This window comes from Schistocerca piceifrons, chromosome 2, assembly GCF_021461385.2.
Source record: "Schistocerca piceifrons isolate TAMUIC-IGC-003096 chromosome 2, iqSchPice1.1, whole genome shotgun sequence".
NCBI lineage: Eukaryota > Metazoa > Arthropoda > Insecta > Orthoptera > Acrididae > Schistocerca > Schistocerca piceifrons.
In genome coordinates this window covers 719,422,825-719,445,283 of record NC_060139.1, presented here as the reverse complement: position 1 = coordinate 719,445,283, position 22,459 = coordinate 719,422,825, and the positions used below count along the sequence as shown (strand labels likewise).

Here is a 22,459-nt window from a genome sequence, read left to right as displayed (position 1 = left end):
ATTGCACTGTTTGCCATAAAGAAAAGAAAACACAAGAATATGAGACACTGGACAAACTCAGTTACTAAGAGTCCAAAATGTACGAGCGGTTGCACCCAGTGTGTCAAACAATGTCATATGCTACACCTATGATGACATTAATCATCATCTTTATCTAAAAGTGATTCAGAGAAGCCCTTGCAATTGTAAAAATCCTCTAGGGAGAGCAAAGACAAGAAAAGGTCCTCCAAGAAGGACATTCCAGTGGCCCGCATGCCAATAGATCCCACCTGTTCCATCCCTGTGTCTGAGGCGGAGATTCCAGCAGCCCCGTTCACACCACACAACGGAATGTGGAACCTATGTATATTGATGCCACAACCCCTCAACCAGTGGCAGCAGGTGACCCTGAGGCACATCATGCTCCCTTGGTCCCTTAATGGCCTAACTGTACATCGATAACATTATTCTCCAGTGGAACTGTAGCAGTTTTTTTCACCACCTGTATGAGCTTCGACATCTTTTAAGCACTTCACCTGCTTTCTGCATTGCCCTTCAGGAGACTTGGTTTCTGGCAATGCAGACCCCAGCCCTTCATGGATACTGGGAATATTATAAAAATCACGCTGCCTATGACAGGGTTCCAGGCGGAGTTTACATATATGTTCTAGACACTCTATATAGCAAATTCGTGGCTCATAATACACCTTTGGAGGCTCTGACTGTTCAGATAATGGCATTTCAGGATATTGCCATCTACAATGTTTACCTCTCTCCTGATGGTGAAATGTCTCAGAACGTACAGTTTGCATTGGTTTCTCAGCTCCCGGCACCTTTCCTAATGTAGGGTGATTTCAACGCCCATAGCCCTTTTTGGGGTATGAACCATGGTAATTGACCATGGTAAAGACCTAAAAAATTTACTTTCACAACTTGACCTTTCACTCTTGAATACTGGTACCTCCACACATTTCAACGTGGCACAAGGAACTTCCTTGGACATTGACCTTTCCATTTGCAGCCCTTGTCTTCTTCCATCCATCAACTGGGGGGTCCACAATGACCTGTGTGGTAGCAACCATTTCCCGAACTTCCTGTCCTTCCTACAGTATCACTCCACTGGATGCCTGCCCATGGGCTCTCAACAGTGCTGACTGGGATGCTTTCACCTCTCTTGCCTTCCTGCTGCATAGAGATATCAATGAGGCAGTCCAGAACACAATCACATCCATTCTTTCAGCAGCTGATTTAGCGATCCCATGTTCCTCAGGCCCACCCTGACAGAAGACAGTACCTTCGCTGTCCTTAGAAATCGCAGCAGAGGCCATTTGAGATTATAGGCAGGCTCTCCAACACCATAAGTAGCGCCCATCGATGGAGCACCTCATTGCTTTTGAGTGACTCTGTGCCTGACACCTAATAAAAAGATGGAAGCAAGAATGCTAAGAATGGTACTTTTTGACCATCGGACCATGTAACTCTTTTTCACAGGTTTGGATTAAGATCAGATGTCTGTATGGATACCAGACGTCTGCAGTTGTACCTGGTATTACCATGAATGGCGCTGTCTACACATACTAAAATGTAGACTTTCACAGCCGGAAATGTCATGTCCATTATAATTATCCGGGCTGTTATGCCGTGGTTGGTTGATGAATTCCCAATGTTTCATCCCCGTCTATGGAGGACATCTTCAAGGGGGTCTGTAGCTCAATGGAAGGTCCAACATACCCACTGGCTCACTGCTGACTGACAGGTTTGTGGCTGACTGTCAGTCAGTAGTGAGCCAGTGGGTATGTTGGACCTTCCATCGAGCTACAGGCCCCCTTGAAGATGTCCTCCGCAGATGGGACAAAATGTTGGGAATTGGCACAGAATTCATCAACCGACCACTTCATAACAGCCCAGATAATTATAATGGACATGCTGTCTACACAGACCCTGTCACCAGATATTTTGCTCTGCAATATGCTCAAGCCTCAGTCTGAGAATTATCAACCTGTCTTTCATGTCCTAAAACAATGGTTGGAGTGAAAGCAATCATCTTCTACTACACGCCACCCGGAGTCATGTAATGCTCCATTCAGTGAGTGGGAATTCATCAGTGTCCTAGGCTATTGCTCTGATACAGCCCCATGGCCAGACTGCATCCACAACCAAATGATCAAGCACCTACTGGTGGAGTTCTGTATAACTTGCTTTAACGCATGGTGATCCAGTGCTGGTTTGGCTGCTTGAGTCTTGCGGCCTTCTGGCTCCGTTCCAGGGTGGTTTTCGCCAGTGCTGTTCCACTACTGATTATCTTGTTTACCTGGAATCTGGCCATCCAAACAGCTTTTGCCAGACGTTATAACCTTGATAGCCACCTTCTTCGATGTGCAAAAGGCTTACGACACCACAAGGCATCGCCGTGTCCTTGCTACTTTAACACGACTGGGGTCTCCAGAGTCCGCTCCCAGTTTTCACCCAGAAGTTCCTACCACACCGTATGTTCCAGGTTTGAGTTGGTGCTTCCCACTGTAGACTATGCTACTGTTCCCCTGCACCCTTGTTGGAAAAAACGCAGTTTGCATCAGATCATATGAATTTAGGAGATTTACCAACCATTATATACAAAATTAGTATTGAAGTCACCACATATAACTACTGTCTGGTACTTCCTACAAAGTGAATCAAGAGAACCCTCTCTAGTTTGAGCAGAAATGCTCTGAAGTCAGAGTTAGGAGACCTATAAACAACAACAATTAGAAGTTTAGTTTCACTAAATTCAACTAACACTGCACAAGTTTCAAATATCTGTTCAGTGCAGTGTCGTGATACATCTATGGACTCATATTGAATACTGTTTTTTACGTACATAGTCACTACCCCACCTACAAGGAACTCCTTGAGAAACAGCCAGCTAGTCTGTAGCCTGGTAAAGGAAACCTGTGAATTATCAAATTATTTAAGTGGTGCTCTGATATACCAATAATTTCTGAGTCAACATCTATTAACAGTTTACTGACTTCATCTCTAATACCTCTTATATTTTGATGAAGTATTCGAATTACTTACCTACTTGAAAACATTACATCCTCTAAAGGTGAGCCCTTAGTTAGAGGGACTTCCTTTAAGCAGGTATACCTATCAGCTGACTTCAGTCTAAAAAAGGTGCAGCTCTAACACCAACTAATACAGGTATTTTTACATGGGTGACACCACCACCACCACCACCACCACCACCACCACCACCACCCACTACACTGTCACCTATAAGCTTAGCCAGCCTCCCCTTCCCATACCTATTGAGGTGCAGGCCATGCCTAGTGAAACCCCATCTACTGATAGACCCAACTGGCACCACTGAGATGTGAACCAAGCCCTCTGCCACCAGTGCCCTCCCTAGCCCCACGTTAACGCTCCTAACAGCTGCATTAAGGTGAGGCCGATCATGACGCTGAAACACTTGCACGAAATGCACATTAGTGCCACCAGTTTGAGTAGCTATCTTAACCAAGTCACCACCGACATCATATTCCCTGTCCCTATCGAGACTGTTCCCTGCTCCACCCACTATCACTATACCTGATCCTCCTTCGTAAAATTCTTACATAACTACCCTATGCTTACAGTCACCTGAGCCAACCCTGCACTAGGTTTGACAATGCTGGTGACCTGGTACTCACTCCCCAACACTTCCTGCAACTGCTGACCCACTACTCTACCATGGGAACTACCTAGCAGCAGAACCTTCTTTCTGCTAGACTTTGCAACTAACCTAGGCCTCCTAATTGCTGAGGACTGCTGCAAGTTCCCTACATATACAGCTACATGAGGCTGCATCACTGCACCAACTGTGTCTTCTGTGAACGCTGGAAGCACATTTGATTATTATTAATAGTAATAACAATAACCCAGAATAAATTGTCACTCTGCAGCAAAGCGTGCGCCGAATTGAAATTTCCTAGCAGATTCAAACAGTATGCTGGACTGAGATTTGAATCTGGGATCTTTGCCTTTCACAGGCAAGTGCTACAACGACTGGGCTATTCAAGCATGAGTCTAGATCTGCCCCCTCAAAGCTTTACTTCCACCAAAACCTGATTCTATGGTCAGTATTTCCATAGCTTCTCCCTACCCTAAAAATGGGGATAAGAGAGGAAACTAATGTGTGTTTGTGACAGACTGAGTGAATGAATGAACAACAGTTCCAGTAGTTAGAGAAATTGTATACATTTCAGAGAGAACCACAGTTGGCCATGTATATCTCAAGCTATATCTTCTTTTGGTTTATTTATTTCTTCCTGTTCCCTCATCCATCTGTAAAATGCCTTCATTAATTTATTCAATTCTTTCTTCAGTTTCATGATTATTTCACTCTAATTTGTTACAATTTTTTGCACTTTGTGAGCTTCAAAGAATGTTCGTGAACTTTCCTCGCTATCTTTGTGATAAAACGACTTTCAGCACTTGTTTAGTAATTTTCCCTCTTTTTGCTCACACTCTTTCCACAACATAATTTTTGCTTTTTTGCCATTTCTTTCACTTTAGTCCTTTGTTTAATATACATTTTTAGCCTTTTACATCACTAAATTTCAGGTAGTTCTTCAAAAAATAATTATTCTCCTTTCTAATATCTTATTTGAAAAATCATGTTTTATCTATCTTCTTTTGTCCTTTTTCTAACTTAATTCTTTAACATACAGTATTTGGCTTGCTGTCTTCTACTTTCTCTAATGATGCCTTATAGTTTTAATGTCTTTGGTAAGAAAACAGCTACTTGAAGAAAAAAAAGTAAATTGAGAGAGCACAACCGTTATTTATATTTAAGCAACATTCAAGAAATGGACAGGTTAGTAATAAGAAGCAGAAGACCATTAAAAGATGTAAGAATTTTTAAAATTGGTCTTGTCAGAAAAGTACTTGTTAAGACCCACATTTGCAGTTACTATTTGACACAGCCGTGTACCGCAAGTCTCTAGAGGAACGGAGGGTTCCAAATGATTGGAAAAGAGCACAGATAGTCCCAGTCTTCAAGAAGGGTCGTCGAGCAGATGCGCAAAACTATAGACCCTCTTGTAGAATTTTAGAACATGTTTTTTGCTCGCGTATCATGTCATTTCTGGAAACCCAGAATCTACTATGTAGGAATCAACATGGATTCCGGAAACAGCGATCGTGTGAGACCCAACTCGCCTTATTTGTTCATGAGACCCAGAAAATATTAGATACAGGCTCCCAGGTAGATGCTATTTTTCTTGTCTTCCGGAAGGCGTTCGATACAGTTCCGCACTGTCGCCTGATAAACAAAGTAAGAGCCTACAGAATATCAGACCAGCTGTGTGGCTGGATTGAAGAGTTTTTAGCAAACAGAACACAGCATGTTGTTATCAATGGAGAGACGTCTACAGACGTTAAAGTAACCTCTGGCGTGCCACAGGGGAGTGTTATGGGACCATTGCTTTTCACAATATATATAAATGACTTAGTAGATAGTGTCGGAAGTTCCATGCGGCTTTTCGCAGATGATGCTGTAGTATACAGAGAAGTTGCTGCATTAGAAAATTGTAGCGAAATACAGGAAGATCTGCAGCGGATAGGCACTTGGTGCAGGGAGTGGCAACTGACCCTTAACATAGACAAATGTAATGTATTGCGAATACATAGAAAGAAGGATCCCTTATTGTATGATTATATGATAGCGGAACAAACACTGGTAGCAGTTACTTCTGTAAAATATCTGGGAGTATGCGTACGGAACGATTTGAAGTGGAATGATCATATAAAACTAATTGTTGGTAAGGCGGGTACCAGGTTGAGATTCATTGGGAGAGTGCTTAGAAAATGTAGTCCATCAACAAAGGAGGTGGCTTACAAAACACTCGTTCGACCTATACTTGAGTATTGCTCATCAGTGTGGGATCCGTACCAAGTCGGGTTGACGGAGGAGATAGAGAAGATCCAAAGAAGAGCGGCGCGTTTCGTCACTGGGTTATTTGGTAACCGTGATAGCGTTACGGAGATGTTTAATAAACTCAAGTGGCAGACTCTGCAAGAGAGGCGCTCTGCATCGCGGTGTAGCTTGCTCGCCAGGTTTCGAGAGGGTGCGTTTCTGGATGAGGTATCGAATATATTGCTTCCCCCTACTTATACTTCCCGAGGAGATCACGAATGTAAAATTAGAGAGATTAGAGCGTGCACGGAGGCTTTCAGACAGTCGTTCTTCCCGCGAACCATACGTGACTGGAACAGGAAAGGGAGGTAATGACAGTGGCACGTAAAGTGCCCTCCGCCACACACCGTTGGGTGGCTTGCGGAGTATCGATGTAGATGTAGATGTAGATAAGGCTTCTTTATTCAAAACTTAGGTTGTGATAATATTATTTACTCATATAAAATATGATTTTGGCTCTCTTAGACTGTCAAAAAGTAACAAATTTATAAAAGCATAGAAAGGGTGAAGTATGCTGCCATAAAAGTCTGTGACCGCTTACTAAATAACCTCAAAAGTCTGACAGATAGCTAACCAACATTTAAAAACAAATTTTAAAGAATTTTTGAATGACAAGTCATCCTTCTCAGTAGACGAATTTTTAGATATAAATTAGTAATCTTAAACAAAAAATTGTCATATTCATGATGTATGGAACAAATATTAATTTAATCTAAAGAAAAATGTGAAAAAATGATAAATGGTGATTGATGTTGTTCCTTCTGTATAAGGCAATTTGGAAAAAATATCTGATGTCCATTTTCTAAGAACCAAATAATATTGTTTTTCTTAAAAATGAAACTCCTCCAGCTGTACTTATAGGCCCTGTATAACACACCGTACATGAAACAAACAATGTGAGACATCAGTAGTCTGTGAGCTATTGTACAAAATGAATATATTATAAACATATTATATAAAGGATGACTTCATTAAAAGTAGTTACATTTCGTTCATTTTGATTAAGATGCAATTTACCTTGACATTAGCAATTTATATGGTACAAACAAGTACAGACGAGGTTATATATACATGGTTATTTCCATCACAGATCAATACCAGACATTTGAATAAAATGGGGGTATATATATAAGTCTAGGTGACAAACAGTTACTCTTAGATATAATAATATAGGCATGAAACAGTACTAAAATTGTGTTAAAAGTGAGTAATAATACCCTAAACCCTTCTTTGTGTGCACAATTTAACTAACAGGAAGAAAAATATGCGTTGCCAATCCGACATATGTAAGGTATGATTCTTTGTTTATAAATACTGACGGGTGGGAATGGTGGAAAGGAGTTACATTTGCATAATAGTTGCAACAGCAGCACTTCATCATGAACCTTGCATATGCTGCTTGCTGTGCAAAGGGCATGTGGCAACATACAAGATGTATTAGAGGTACATAGGCCAACAATCTTGCTGCAGTGTTAACACCATTTCCCGTGAGATCACCGAAGTTAAGCACTGTCGGGCTGGGCTAGCACTTGAATGGATGCCCATCTGGTCTGCCAAGTGCTATTGGCAAGCGGAGTGCACTCAGCCCTTGTGAGGCAAACTGAGGAACTCGATTGAGAAGTAGTGGCTCCGGTCTTGTAAACTGACATAGGGCCGGGAGAGTGGTGTGCTGACTACATGCCCCTCCGCATCTGCATCCGGTGATGCTGGTGGGCTGAGGATGGCCACAGCGCCCAGTCGGTACGGTTGGGCCTTCATGGCCTGTTCGGGCGGAGTTTAGTTTAGTTTAGAGGTACATACACATCAGTTAATTAAACACAGACAATAATATACTGAATTCTTTCATTATTTAAGTAGATTAATGCTATATTTTGCTCAGTATGTACAACACTTGTGTAATATTTTTTTAGCATTTTTTTTTATTTCAGAAATGAATTGCCATTTGATACTGAACTGTCAGAATGCTTATTTTTAACTTTTTCATGTGGGAATAGAAGTAACAATAATTTCAAGCATATACAATTCTTCATACAGATTCATTTTATTCAATACTATTTTTAATTTTCAGGTAAACCATCTATTTGGGAAGTACCTAAGAGCAGAAAGCTATCGCAAATCTCTTATTTGGCAGAAAAGATATCTTTTAGTTGTTCTTGGGGGATATGAGGATACTGAGTGCAGTACAATCAGAAAATTGACACAACTTGCAGAATCCAGTGGATGCAAGAGGAGGAGTGAAAAACATCAAAAGACAATTCCCAGAATTAGTTTCAGGTATCAATACTTAAAGAAATAGTTAGTCAGTTATATTACACAAAAATTTATGTCTCACATTTTTGTAAACAAGAAAATGATATACGTCTCTGGAAGGACATGTGACAAGCAAATTAAACTGCCAGTAGTACACTTTTACTTGACCCCTCTGTGATGGTTGGAAGTCAGGTGACTTCATACCAGTCCAGAATGTTTCCGCTCTTTGTCAACGTTAGCTACTTAACAATATTAAGTATTGCCCTCTGAAATAATATGTAGACATTGTGAATACAGCATTGATCTGTATGCAGTAGTGTTCTTAGTGATTGTTAATATTAGTTACAGAGATGAGCAAAGAGACTGCAAATGGTCCTTCCAACGACTCACTATTACTTTTGTGTTACTTTCGAAATGCATTAGTCCATTATATGTTGTTAGTTTCTTTTATAAGCTCTGTGCTGTCTGCTCTGAGGAAGGAGGCGGGGCTGTCTCAGCAGCCATGTGCTACAAGCCGATCACAAGCTTCTGCTTCTGGCATCTTCCACTCAGGGGCCAAGTAAAAGTGTGTGATCAGTATGTTCACGGGCAGAATAGAAATCGAAACAGGACCTCCTAAAACCCTTTGGGAGAGCTTATTTTTTGTGTTTTTGTAGTATTCATAGTAACAAGAAAATAAAATCTGAAAATCTGGGACGTAATTAGTATAGGTAAAAACTTTATGTCCACCAATCTCGTAACAAATCATCCATGTTTCAGATAAGCTACTGTGCTGGGAGAATATAATGCACCGGGGCTGGAACAACAGTGTGTGTGTGTGTGTGTGTGTGTGTGTGTGTGTGTGTTGCAGTAGTTAGCTCCGAAGAACAACATAGTCCCAGCAATGCTTTCAGCCTTATTAATGTGTCTGTTAGCTGCTCAACACCTCAATTACATGGTGATGGGCTACCTTTACTCCTTTCATTACCTGTATAACATCTAAAGTTGGGCCATGATTAGACTAATTACAGGGTGAACAGAGACAGCCTAAACAGTAATTCCTCCTTCACTCCATACACTATTGGCTTGGGAAGAAGCCCCATCTTCCATGAAATTCTCAGTCGTTTTGCAGAGAGTCTTTATAGATATAGAGAATCATTTTTATTTTAGATATTAAACAACTGTACAGATCACATTTTGCCAATAAAAGTGAGTGTTAGGGAGACATGGAGTAGTGAAGTTGCATTCTGGTTTTTACACCTGTCACAAGTAATTTATGGTAGATGCTTATTTTAACGGTATTATAACTCATACCTAAAGCCCAGTTTTTTTTCCTTTTTTTCTGACAGATGACACAAGTAAAAAGGAATATAATGTGATATCTTGACTATACTAAATCATCACGTCAGTGGTTGGTCACAGTAATTATGTAACAACATCACAAGGATGCTTTTTTTGTTTCTTAACATTGCCTCCTCCCAACGTAACTGCTGCATGAAACTATAACAACTCTAGCCTGTAATTTGTGTCTGTATGTTGTCCATGTTTTGATATTTCAAATGATATATACTACATCTTCTAATAGGATTTGCTATTTACACACGCATATATGTCTCTCCCCATTGTGTGTGTGTGTGTGTGTGTGTGTGTGTGTGTCACTGCTATTTGATGAGTGGTCTCCTTACTTCTATATTATTTACATTCTGCCAGAAATTTGCACTATATTCATTTTGACATACAAATTAGCGTATGTATTGATTGATTTGGATCACTTAAAAACTGCAGCATTCCACAAATTGAACTAAGTACAATATTACAGTTTTCATAGCCGGTTTAGATAAAACTGTATTTCAATGGCAACCTGTGCACCTCTTTATTTTCTGTTTTGTTCTGCAGATCTGCAGCCTTTGCTGTAGTAGCTATTCATAGAATGAAGTATCTAGTGAGGCGATGGAAATATGGACGCCTGATAGGAGGCAACACTGTGCTGGGACGAGCTTATAGTGAGAGCATTATTGGAGCATCATCTTATCATGGTAAGAAAACAGACATTTTCCAATAACATGTAGAAAATAAAATGCCAATACTGTTGTTTGACTCAAGGGAGAACATTTAATAAATGTTGAAAAACCTGAATTGGCATACGAGAACAGACACAAGCATACTTACAAAATTTCAAGAACGAGTTATAAGCAAAAAAATCTAAAAATCTATTTCAGCCCTGTGTGTATCACTCCGGTGGGGACCGTGAGGACAAGATTAGACTAATTTCAGCTTGAAAAGTCATCTAAGCTCCCTGTATTGACCATCCATATGCAACAGGCATAGTACTTCATCCCACAAATTGACATCCAGCACCTGTGCAACACAATGCATGCACATTTACATGCTTGCATTCAAAATTCTGGCAGCTACACTGGTTATTTATGTACCAGCATTTCACATTTGCAATGATTTACCTCACACTTACATTAATCTGTGATCTAGCAATATTCATCACTTAAATATGTTACCTAGACAAAAGTATTCCCAAAATCTTATTATTCTACATTAATAATTTTTTGGCATTGCGATTCTTTTCCATCGTAGATTGTTTTCCATCAGTGTACATAAACTGCTTTCAGTACTCTTAAAGCTGTCTGATAGCTTACTGGTCAGTGTAGAGCAATACCAATCCAGTTATGCTTTTTCACATTCATTTGAAGATAAATCCACATTCATAAAAATGTGCAGTTTAAAATCTCTTACGAATCACTAGGGATTGTGTATGAATTTACAGCTTTTCTTTTGCTCCACTGCATGCCTAAAGAATACCATCACTTTACTTATGTGACTCACAGTATTGTGCAAGTCTTACTATTTAATGCCACTGAAGTAGCTTACATATCAGATATTTTGACTATTAGCTGTCTCATAAAGCTGACTGTGATCAATGTATGTATGAAAGGCTCATTTACAAATTTAGTTTTTCTTTACAACGTACAGCTACATTACAGATGAAATACAGTACCATAGCTGCATTGCTAAAGCTTCTCCCAATATTTCAGCTGAGCCATAAATTATTCATTGACACTAGAACAAAATCACGTTACGCTAAAGTGGTCTGCAGAGTTTCTATCACATACTGCTGGCATTTGTTTGATGTGGAATCACAATCTCATTCCAATTTCGAATGTGTGACCTATTTCAGCCAAACATTTCTCTGGAGTAAATCAAATGGATTCCCTGTTCCTTGAACTTTGAAAAGTCTGAATGTGTAATAAAAAAAACTTTCTCTCTTTATAGATCCGTGAATAATTCAGGATTTCTTGAGAACATTTTGTGTAGGCCAGGAGACACTAAACGTGACACAGATATGCCTCAGCCAAGTAAAATGTCAGCTTTGCAGATACATTAGTTTCAAATACAGACTTTTCACACGTAACTACATAGTCTGTGACAAGGTATTTGTTGAAAATCTTGGTCCCATCCCTGTTTGAAACTGTGGGCATTTCAGAACATGTTACCAAAAGTAATTTCCTATTGTCTTTAGATTTCTTACAGCTTAAAGTGGAATGTTTTCCATCTATGATGAACTTTCCCTGGATGGATGCAAATGGAGAAAAATGGTGAACTACTATTCCCAGACATCTTGGTGTGGAGAAAAGGTGGCAGCACTTAGCTGTTTTACTGTAAACCTTTCCAAACCGCAAGCTGTCACAATCCTGCACAACAAAGTGGCATGCTTAGGATGTTGGTCCATAGAGCATGAGCCATATCAAATTCAGGCAGTTTATACAATGAAATAAACCATCTATGTACTGTATTTTTACATAATGGATATTCCAAATGAGAGCTTCAGCATGCCTTTCACACAACACATGTTAGACAAAGTGAGAGCTGTAGGAAAGTGAAGAGCGAAGAGGAAAGGTTATCTTGCCATACATTGGTGGTGTTTCTTCAATCCACCAAAGTTCTTTTAGGCTCAGTGAAAGGCAATCTTGATTTAAAAAGACCTGGTGTGTGTACGATTCCCTGTAACCGTGGGGCGTCCTACATTGGATGAACTTGTGGTACCATGGAGGACAGATGCATCAAACACTGACAGCACAAACATGTGGACCAGTCAGAGAAATCTGCAATGGCCAAGCATTGTCTCAATACGATACACAATTATGTTCTACAAAACCACCAAAATTTTCTTGTTGATGTCTACACACTGGGACAGCATTATTAAAGAAGCAGTGGAAATTTGCAGCTCGACAAATCTGTTGAACACACGAACACACACACACACACACACACACACACACACACACACACACACACACACACCATCTTAGAACAGCATGAGATCTAGTAAAGGGGAACTATTGGTTATATATGAGATGATTCTTTGGTGGTGACATAGATGACAATGGCAAGGATGGGCACTCATGCCAGTGCGGACATGTAGATCAGCAGGTGGCTCCCAACAGAGGGTGCTGGACAACCAATGGCAGTACACAGTATGTTTTACAGCTTTTGTGCACCAGTGCTCTTAGTTCATCATCTTACAGGTGGCATAACTGTCTCTCTCGTTGCCGATCAGGAAATCTACACTATTGGTCACCAGATTTGGCACGTTCACATCTGTGTGGTTTCTCCTTAGCCAGCCAGGCATAAATTGGAGGCTTCTGTAACAGCCCAGCAGTGTGTTCATCACACATGAAGATGTCAGTCAATTGTGTTGATGGAATGGTGTGGAAATTTCATGATGACATCCAATATCTCGTGCGAGATGGTATCTACCACCAGTCTCTTGCCAAAACATCAAGCAACACAACTTTCCCTATATTTAATGCATATGAGAAATTCATAACTAAACAATCTACATTTTTTCTAAAGTTTTTGTAGCATCTTGCTGAAAATAGAAATGGTACACCCATTGTGATACGAAGATTTTTTGATAATTTGGACGATTGCCAGGAATCACTTACTTACTCAACCTTTGAGAGTGCATGTCTAATACTGTCCATGTCACAAGCTGATAGTGGAGGGAATAGATGTGAAATAAATAATAATAGACTCACAGGTTGACAGAAGATTGTTGGATGATTTGGGTTCAAACAAGTCTGTAGGTGTTTGTGAGATAATTTCTGAAACTTCTTAAAAGTGTTAGGTTATTTACCATAATGAAACAGAGTTAAGAAACAGGATATGTCATACTAGATTCCAAGGAAGAATAACACACAGTACAAAATAAAAATTGACGAGGTGGTGGATGATGAATGGTTGAGTTTTTGTAGAAAAGGGTGAAAGGCATTGTTAAAACTTATTTACATGTGATGTTTAACTGAAAGAAGAAACTGAAGAAAGATAATGAATGGCTGTAAAAGACCAAAGAAGCAGCTCCTGACCCAGGGTTCTGAGTGACTTTTCTGAACTGTACCCCCTTTTCCCAAACATCTCGCATCTTGCTCCTTCACTCCTCTTCCATCCCCTTCAACTCTTCTGCTGGAAGAAGGAGCCACTGGCTCCAAAAGCTTGCAAAATTAAACATCTCTCTCTCTCTCTCTCTCTCTCTCTCTCTCTCTCTCTCTCTCTCTCTGTCTGTGTGTGTGTGTGTGTGTGTGTGTGTGTGTGTGTGGGGGGGGGGGGGGGGGGGGGGGGGTGCGCACGCGCGAGCATGCGTGTGTTTTTTATAAAGTCCATGGTGGAATGTAATTAATGTAAGGAGAAAAGGTAACAGCTCACTGAATAGGCAATGATTCATTGATAGATACTTGAAAAGAATAAGAACTTTTGCTTGCTAACTTTTGGACAAATCTTTCTTCAGACATGCGGGGACACACACACACACACACACACACACACACACACACACACACACACACAACTGTATGGCTACACTGTCCTGATTGACTATATTGTGTTGGTCTGAAAGCAAACAACTTTTTCAGTCTTTTGTGTGCCTATCACTGACTCAATGCCTCCACTATTTGGTGAGTTGAATTACATGATAAAAGGGGGAAAAACATAAAAATACAGGAAATGTAGCTGGCAAAAGTTAATACAAATGTGTAAAAAATTAGATTGGCAGAACTGTACAAGAATACTTGACCATGAGAAAGATAGATGCATGTGTGAGAAATTTAGCTGCCATCTGTAAGAAAATTAAAGGAACCTTTGGAGGAAAGAGAAGCAGAAAGTAGATAAAGGTGAAATGAGAGATACATTACAGTGGGAATAATTAGACAAAGCACTGAAAGATGTAAGGCAAAAAAAGGTACCTGGAATAGACAACATTCCGTTTACTGAGATCCTTGATAGAACTAACCATGACAAAACTATTCCACTTGATATGTAAGAGGTATGTACAGGGTACATATTCCCAGACTTTCTGAAGAATTTAAGAATCTCAGTTCCCAAGAAGACAATTGCTGACAGGTGTGAATATCACTGAACCATCAATTAATAAAACATGGTTGAAATATACCAGCACAAATTATTTACAGAAGAGTGGAAAGTCCTGTAGAAGCCAAACTGGAAGATGATCAGTATGGCTTCAGGAGAAATGCAGGGAAGTGCAAGGCAGTACTGATCCTATGATTTATTATAGACTGCAAAAAGGCAAATCTACATTTATTGCAAAAATGCTTTTAACAGTGGTGACTGGAATGCACTCTTTGTGGCTCTGAAGGTAGTATCACATGCAGGAACTGAAAGGTTACCTGCAACATTTGCAGAAGTTGAAGGAGGTGAAAGGAGGCAGTACTAGAAAGATAGTAAGACAGGGTTGCAGCCTATTCCCCATGTTATTGATTTTGTACACTCAGTAAGCAGTAAAGGAACCCAAAGAGAAATTAGGTGAAGGAAATGAACTACAGGAAGGAGAAAAAAAACTTTATGGTTTTCTGATCATGTAATTCTGTCAGTGTCAGCAAAGTACATGGAAGGCCAACTGAACTGAATGGATAACGTCAACTAAATCTGATGTAAAGCAGATGATAAGATTGCATAAATTAGGAAATGAGATACTAAAAGTATAAGATTAGTTTTGCTGTTTGGGCAGAGAACATCAGAGTAATTTATGCCATAACTTAGTTAGAAGAAGGAATCAGTTGATAGGAGACATCTTTAGACAAACAACACTATTTAATTCGATAATGGAAGAACTTTGGGGAGTAAACATTGTATTGTGAGAAGAAGGCTTGACTACAGTAGGCTAGTTCAGGTGTGTGTAAGTTGGGACAGTTATGCGGAGGTGAAGAGGCTTGCACAGGACAGACTAGAATGAAGATCCACATCAAACCAGTCTTTCGACTGAAGATGTCGGCACCCTGAAGTTTGTTACGAAGAACCATTCGCAATTTGTAACTTGGTAGCATTAGTAAATGTAGCAGTAGAATAAAAATGGGCTCCACTACTCACAATGTAACTTTGGTCTTGTGCAAAAAGAACTAAAATATGCAGACGCAAAATACTTGATCTGCTTCCTTGTTCTGACAGACAATGAAAACAGCTTTAAAACCAAATTGAAACCATTTCTACATTACAATTCCTCCTACTTTGTGGAATAACTTCTCAATAGATACATGTGTGATTGGATTTTATCTATTAAATTTTATTGTAGATTAAGATTATTGTAAAAATGTGTATGTTTGTACATGTACACATTAGAGACCAGGGTGAGTTCTCAATTGAAAATAACTAAAGTAAACTACACCCATTAAATAGCATGTGGTTTTTAGCAACATGTGTAATCATTGCAGGGAAGTCTGTTCATTCTCTCAAGAAAAATGCACTGTTGCTTCCCCCCCCCCCCTTCCACCCCAACCACCCACTCACCTCCTCCTCCTACCCCCCACCCCCCCCCACCCAGGGAGGACGACGGTTCAATCCCGTCTCCGGCCATCCTGATTTAGGTTTTCCGTGATTTCCCTATTCAGGCAAATGCCGGGATGGTTCCGTTGAAAGGGCACGGCCGATTTCCTTCCCCATCCTTCCCTAACCCGAGCTTGCGCTCCGTCTCTAATGACCTCGTTGTCGACGGGACGTTAAACACCACTAACCTAACCCAACCCCCCACCCATTTGGGAGGCCAACAGTTCAAATCTAAATCTGGCTATCCTGATGTAGGTTTCTGTGATTTCCCTAAACTGCTTAAGGCAAATGCTGGGATGGTTCATTTGGAAGGGCTTGGCTGCCTCCTTTCTCCATCCTTCCCTAATCTGAGCATGTGCTCCATCTCTAATGACCTCATTGTCAATGGGATATTAAACACTAATCTCCTCCTCCTCTTCCTCTAAAAACTACAGCACTGCTTAACAAAATAGTCCTTGTATACTCTCACTGACTTACTCATGTGAAGTTTTGTGGAAATTGCTACTAAGACCATATGTATTAAATCCTAATATTGCAACTTTTGTGTTACACCACCTCATATCCACTTGGCTAGCAGAGCATGATAATGCGCTGCTTCCAGGATTCAGTGAGGCGACCTTGTACTGAATCAAATCCGACCTCATCAATTGACAACAAGGGCTGCTGAGCAGGCCAGCCTTGATATGTTTGTTATGCATTTTCCCACATCCAGCTAGGCAAATACTGGGCTGATATCCATGTCTCACCTCAGATATACACTGCACAAACATTTACAAGGCTTTCTCACACTAGAACATAAGGTTTACTCTAGGCACGGGTAGTTGGTGTGCACAACTTCTGTCCTCTATGCCCATAGAGAAATGAGAAAAGGCAAGGAAGAAGAAGAAGAAGAAGATGGTGATGATGATGTTGACCTCATCTCCTTTGGGTTGCCTCATGGCAGGGAGGTACTGTCTGTGAAAGTGTTAAATTCATCAATTTTATAGGTAAAGACAGCTCTCTCTCCCAATCATTGACACCTGGTTACAGAGGATGAAATATGGGGCAGCAAAATGAATAAAACCATTAAATTTAAAGCCAGTGATGGTTCGCAAACAGTGACAGAGGGTACCAACCAAGTTCTGTCTGGCACCCATTATTGGCCACAATAGCAGTTGCAACCAGCTGAGGGACATCCAAGTAGATCTCAACTGCCCATACTTGGGCTTAGGTACACCCTTCCTCTCCCCTCCTCCAGTCTACAACCAACAACAAGACCCTCCTATGAGGTATCAAACTACTACTCAACATTGCCTAAAAGGATGATGATACAGATGTTGTCTCAAAACTTCACCAGAAGATGATGAGAATAACACTCATTGAAATGTAATATCTTTCTGACTACTCATCCAGTAAATCAGTTTAAAAAATCAAACTGCTGTACATTTCTGTTGAGATGCCTCAGTGTGATATGTATTTAAAGTTGGTTTAATAGCATAAAATTTCACACTTATGTTGTGAAGGGATAAAAGAAGTGCCTGTATGTCTGTAATTTGCAAAGTAATTTATGTTCACATGTATTTGAAATGTTGTCTTTTGAAGCTTGTTGTCATCTTTAAGACTCAGAATAAAGCACTAAATCTTGACATATAGGTCCTAGGCGATGGGGGTCAGTGGCATCTTCCAACATCTGGGGATCGACTCACAGTCAAGGGATTCAGTCACCACCGAGCAGAGATTCTCCTGTATTGTCACACTGGCACCAACAAAGGTCAGTTACAATGTTTAAATAAACACGTTCTGCAATATGGTGTGCTTCTTTCTATTTTAATCTTACCTTACAAATTTATTCTTAATGGAGATAAGCCCTAGTGGTGGTGATGATGATTGGCAAACTTCAGAAACATTCAGAGCTAGTGATTTTCTGATAGATAGCCAATTACCATTTTCAGTTCTAATTTTTATGACCTTGTCCTATGCTCAAATTTAATGTGATTTTTCTCCAATTGAAAATGAAACATATTGGCACCTGGAAGCTAGATATTAAGTGGGATTTTGTGACTTACACATGTGTTCTTATTACTGTTTACACATACTTTTTTGTGGCTGGTAATTACTTTTATTCATAATGGAGGGTGGCAAAAATAAAACTGACCCATAAAATATTGGTAACAGTGATTTTGATGCACCTATTGTTTGGTGTCACATGTCTGTTCAGGCACATCTCCCACATGCTTCATTGCTAGTACTTTGCTGTGTCATTATGTTTAAGGGAGTGAGATGAGCAGATGTGTTTAGTGATCAGTATGCATCAGAGAATACCCACCAGTACTTTGAAAACCTTTTGCATAATCTCTAAATTGGTTTTTGGTGTGCAATGTGTGGTGTGATTTCATCCCCAAACAGTTAAGACTAATTGGTAAGTCCAGAAACTGTTTAATCCATATGTGGACCAATTTCATAAGATAAATGAATGTGTGAATATTTTCACCACAACAGAGCAACAGCACACACCACTTTGACAATCTTGTCATAAGTACTTGAGGTGTTTGTCGAAGAGAGGACAATCGACAGAGGTTCTAGACTCCTCCTGATAATCTCAGCTGCCTGCTCTCTCCATTTGAGTTTTATATGTGAGGCAAATTGAAAGGTCTGGTGTGCCCAAACAGTCATCACACAATGGGACAACTGTAGTAGAACACTGAAAACACTTTGGATACTGCCCCTCAGGCAGAGCTGCTACATTGATAATCAAGAACAGCATTGCATCCATGTTAGTGGCAGGCATTTCCAGCATAATATCTGATGTTCATTAACAAGGGTCAGTCCTGCATCAGTGTTATTGTAAATATTTTGTGGATCAGTTTTATTTTGGCATCCTGTACATTAGCATGTTGTTTTTGAAATACTGAAGTGATCCATATGTGACCCAAATATGTGCTGTGGTAATGCATCAGTGTAAGTCAAAAATGAATCCAGTCTCTGTACTTTATAAAGTACCAATGTCAGAATGCCAATTAAATTTTGTGTGGTTCAGCCAGTGGTTAGCACAACCATTATGTGAATGCTGGCGCAAGCAAGTGGTGCACATATGATTTAACATAAAATCAAAAGTAAACAGTTCCAGTACAGATAATATTCAAGCAGGTATCATTAACTTGGAGACATACACAGTGTCATTGGTATATATATTACTGTATGTGTGATATATTAATTGCGCTAAAGAAGTGAGCATTTTTAGGCAACTTCATAGTACATACCAAGTGAAGGTATAAAGGACTGGACACCCACTCATACCCATTTTCTGTTGGAGAGAGGGGGAAATTTGAATTTTCTTTAAAAAATAAATAAATAAGGAAAGACAATTGAGAGCCTGCCATGGCACGGAGACAAATGAAAAAAATATAAAATTTCAAGTTGTTAAAGCAGGTAGTTCCTACCAGGAGAGAATGAAACCAGGAAATAGGAAATGTTATGATAACTCATAAAGTCGTGTAGCAAATTTCATAAATCAACAGAAGCATATAACACTCAAGATTCAGATGTCGAACTACAAAATAACAAAGAACTGTAGGCAACTGTAGAGCCGTGGGCAACTGGTAGATCAGACATAAAAGCTGGACAGTAATGAGAGGCAATCAGAAATGTAGAACAGGTGCGCACAATATGAATTTGTGATCAAGGAGGGGAAAGTATAGACATTGGTCAGTGCTATGATTCTTATTCATTCAACACATTAACTTTAAATCTAAACCATTCAAGGTAATATTGCATCGTATGGTAAAGCAAAATTTGGTGTTATGTCTCAATTGTACATCTACTACTTATCATTGCAATGTATCCAAGTTCACTGTATAATAGTTGTTGCAAGTATATGTTAGTTTCTGGCCAGAGAGAATCTACATACAATAGGGTTAGAGTACCTAGTATTATTTGTCTCATAGTAAGATAAATATAGATTGATTTTATGGCTTTTTCAGAGTATCCACGCTTCCAGTTGGACTTGGAGAAGGGTCCAGTCAACTACTAGAGTACATAGATCGGTTTGACACAATACAGCAGCATTTGAGATTGGGAACACCACGAAAAAGCTGAGCGTATGTTGCAAAATGTAAAAAATTATTTTATAAACGATGTGTACAAAAGTCATTAAGTGTGTCTCATCAGTGCAGTTAAGTAATATTTATTTTTACCTTTATATAACCAAAATTTGATTGCTTAATACTGTTGTAATGTTCCACTAATCTTTTATTACGTAATTTTTCAACCAAAAATAGTACCATATCTAGACAGATGCTATTCTGGTATCATTTATGTTGTTAGCTGTGTGTGCTTCTTTTGTACTTTAGCTTATGCTTATCAGGGCCTATATAGGTCTCTTTTACATTGTGTAAAGCTTTCCACCGTTCTGTAAAGTACATCTCAACAGCACTGAGACTGTGTGATTGGTGTTCTGAAACACATCTTTTTATGGAAGATTTTTCAGATCTGATATGTGTATTTTTATTAATGAACTGGCTGTGTCAGCTGGTATAACAAGTGTATAGTTTTATTTTTAAGCTGGAGCGTGATGTGTAATATTGTTCATGGGATCAGAGGGGACACAATCAGAAATAAAACTCAAATAAAGCACTTTTAGATACCAAAGATGTATAGATCCATTTTGGCAGTTCTGCTATGAGTTAGTAGACCATGAAAGCTGGTATTCAGTATTAAAGAAAATATTGTTTGTCATAAGGAATTAGGAGTGGCTTTTAGTCTACATAACTTGCGCAGTTACATGCGGAACAACCATATTGGGAATTCGTCTTCTCTGTAAAAAATAAATATGTACTTGTATTTACATTAAGCACTATTACATTCACGAGCCACAGTCACTGCGCTAATTTCAAAATTTAACTGATATTGTCTGCAGACCGGTGACACTTCATTGTTTAGAGTACAGCTTTATCTGTGGTACAAAGAAATAATTTTTTTGTCAGTGAATGGTAGACACTGGATGAATATGTAATCTGTTTTGTGTAATTTAAGAGAATGTACTCTTCTTTTAGTCTTTGCCTTGAAACATACTGAGGTAGGTGAATGAAAGTACCAGCCAATGTAACTTAATTTGTAAATTATTCTCTCATAAGTATTTTGATAGCTAATCTATCAATGAGAAAGTTCTTGCATAAGTAACCTTGGGCACGGTAACCTTCTTTTTGCAGCTGATTGTATCATGACAACTACCAAGTGACAAACATTATATTGTATCATGACAACTACCAAGTGAGAAACATTATATGTACCATTACATTAGTCTACTTTTTATCATCTGCTGATATACTTCATATGCCATTTTGTTTTCTAGTTGTCGTTAATGTTTAAAGTGAATGAAACTGAGAGCTTCCACAAAATCTGGATCCTATGTATAAAAGACTTGTGCACAATAACAGCAGAGTTACAAATTGGGCACAGGTATTTAATTGTTGTTGTGATGTATTTCTTAGGAAACAGGGTGTGTGAATATGTGAACATTTTCTGAGGGAGCATATTTAAATAGTGTCAGCAGGAACAAGCCAATAATTTGGGCTCTGGTTTTTATACGCACAGCTTATTCCACCTCCATGAATTGCTAACAAGGACAGAGAAAGAAACTGGATATGGCTGTATGCAAGCCATGTTGTTTAAATATTTTTTATTTACTTTTCCCCCTGATGCACATAATTTAATGTATAATGATATAAATGCTATTTCTAAGAGATATGTCTGAAATTTCAGGATAATGTTTTACACAAGCAGAAGTCTTGCCCTTTGTTAATAAATAATTTATTTACTGTGCATGTAAATGATTCCAAATACACAGAAAACTAATTTATTTATTTTGTGTCTGTGTATGTGTGATTGACCTGTTCAGTATAAGAAACTGTTGTACATTTAATATACTTTCATTATTTAAATAGATATATATCTTTTTATTTGTATCTCTGTATATTGTGATTCTGTATATTGCACTGTGTACCTGTGAGAAATATATTACTGCGAAAACTAATCATATCAGTATGATGTCATTTATTATTGAGCTTAAAAATTGAGTAATAAGGTACAAAACAGTGTGACCTATGTATAAATGGTGCCACAATTTTGTATGACAAAAACTATTATTTTAAAAAGAAAATTTTCACTCAGCATCTATGAAGATTGTGTGCTAATAGACTGATGATGTTCCTTGTGATTCAAGTGCCTATCCGGAAAGGATTGTAATTTTATAAAAGTGTGATAATAACAATAAAAGAGAAAAAATGCATAGTATCAACATTTGAATCAAAGATCATTGCAAATAGTTGTATTAACAGGCACATTACTCCTGCACAAACGTTTATTTGTAAAGGTAAGCAGTGAAATACATTCCCCTCCTCTCCCATTTTGACTTGGTGCAATACCAGCAGGCCTTGTAATATATTATTTTTGAATGGAATTGATTGTGTCTTGAAAACATTGTAAGCTGAACAC

The 22,459-nt window shown here is 39.0% G+C and overlaps 1 protein-coding gene across 1 annotated transcript in view; it reads left to right on the top strand.

Moving 5' to 3' along the window:
- Nucleotides 1-22,244, top strand: part of LOC124775796 (A-kinase anchor protein 9-like) — a 517,018-nt gene extending 494,774 nt beyond the window's left edge. The window contains exons 49-52 of the mRNA XM_047250627.1: nucleotides 7,983-8,188; nucleotides 10,040-10,179; nucleotides 17,621-17,738; nucleotides 19,948-22,244. Coding sequence (XP_047106583.1) covers nucleotides 7,983-8,188; nucleotides 10,040-10,179; nucleotides 17,621-17,738; nucleotides 19,948-20,062 — 579 coding nt within the window. The 3' untranslated portion in view covers nucleotides 20,063-22,244. The remainder of the gene's footprint in view (nucleotides 1-7,982; nucleotides 8,189-10,039; nucleotides 10,180-17,620; nucleotides 17,739-19,947) is intronic.
- The last annotated feature ends 215 nt before the right edge of the window (nucleotides 22,245-22,459 follow it).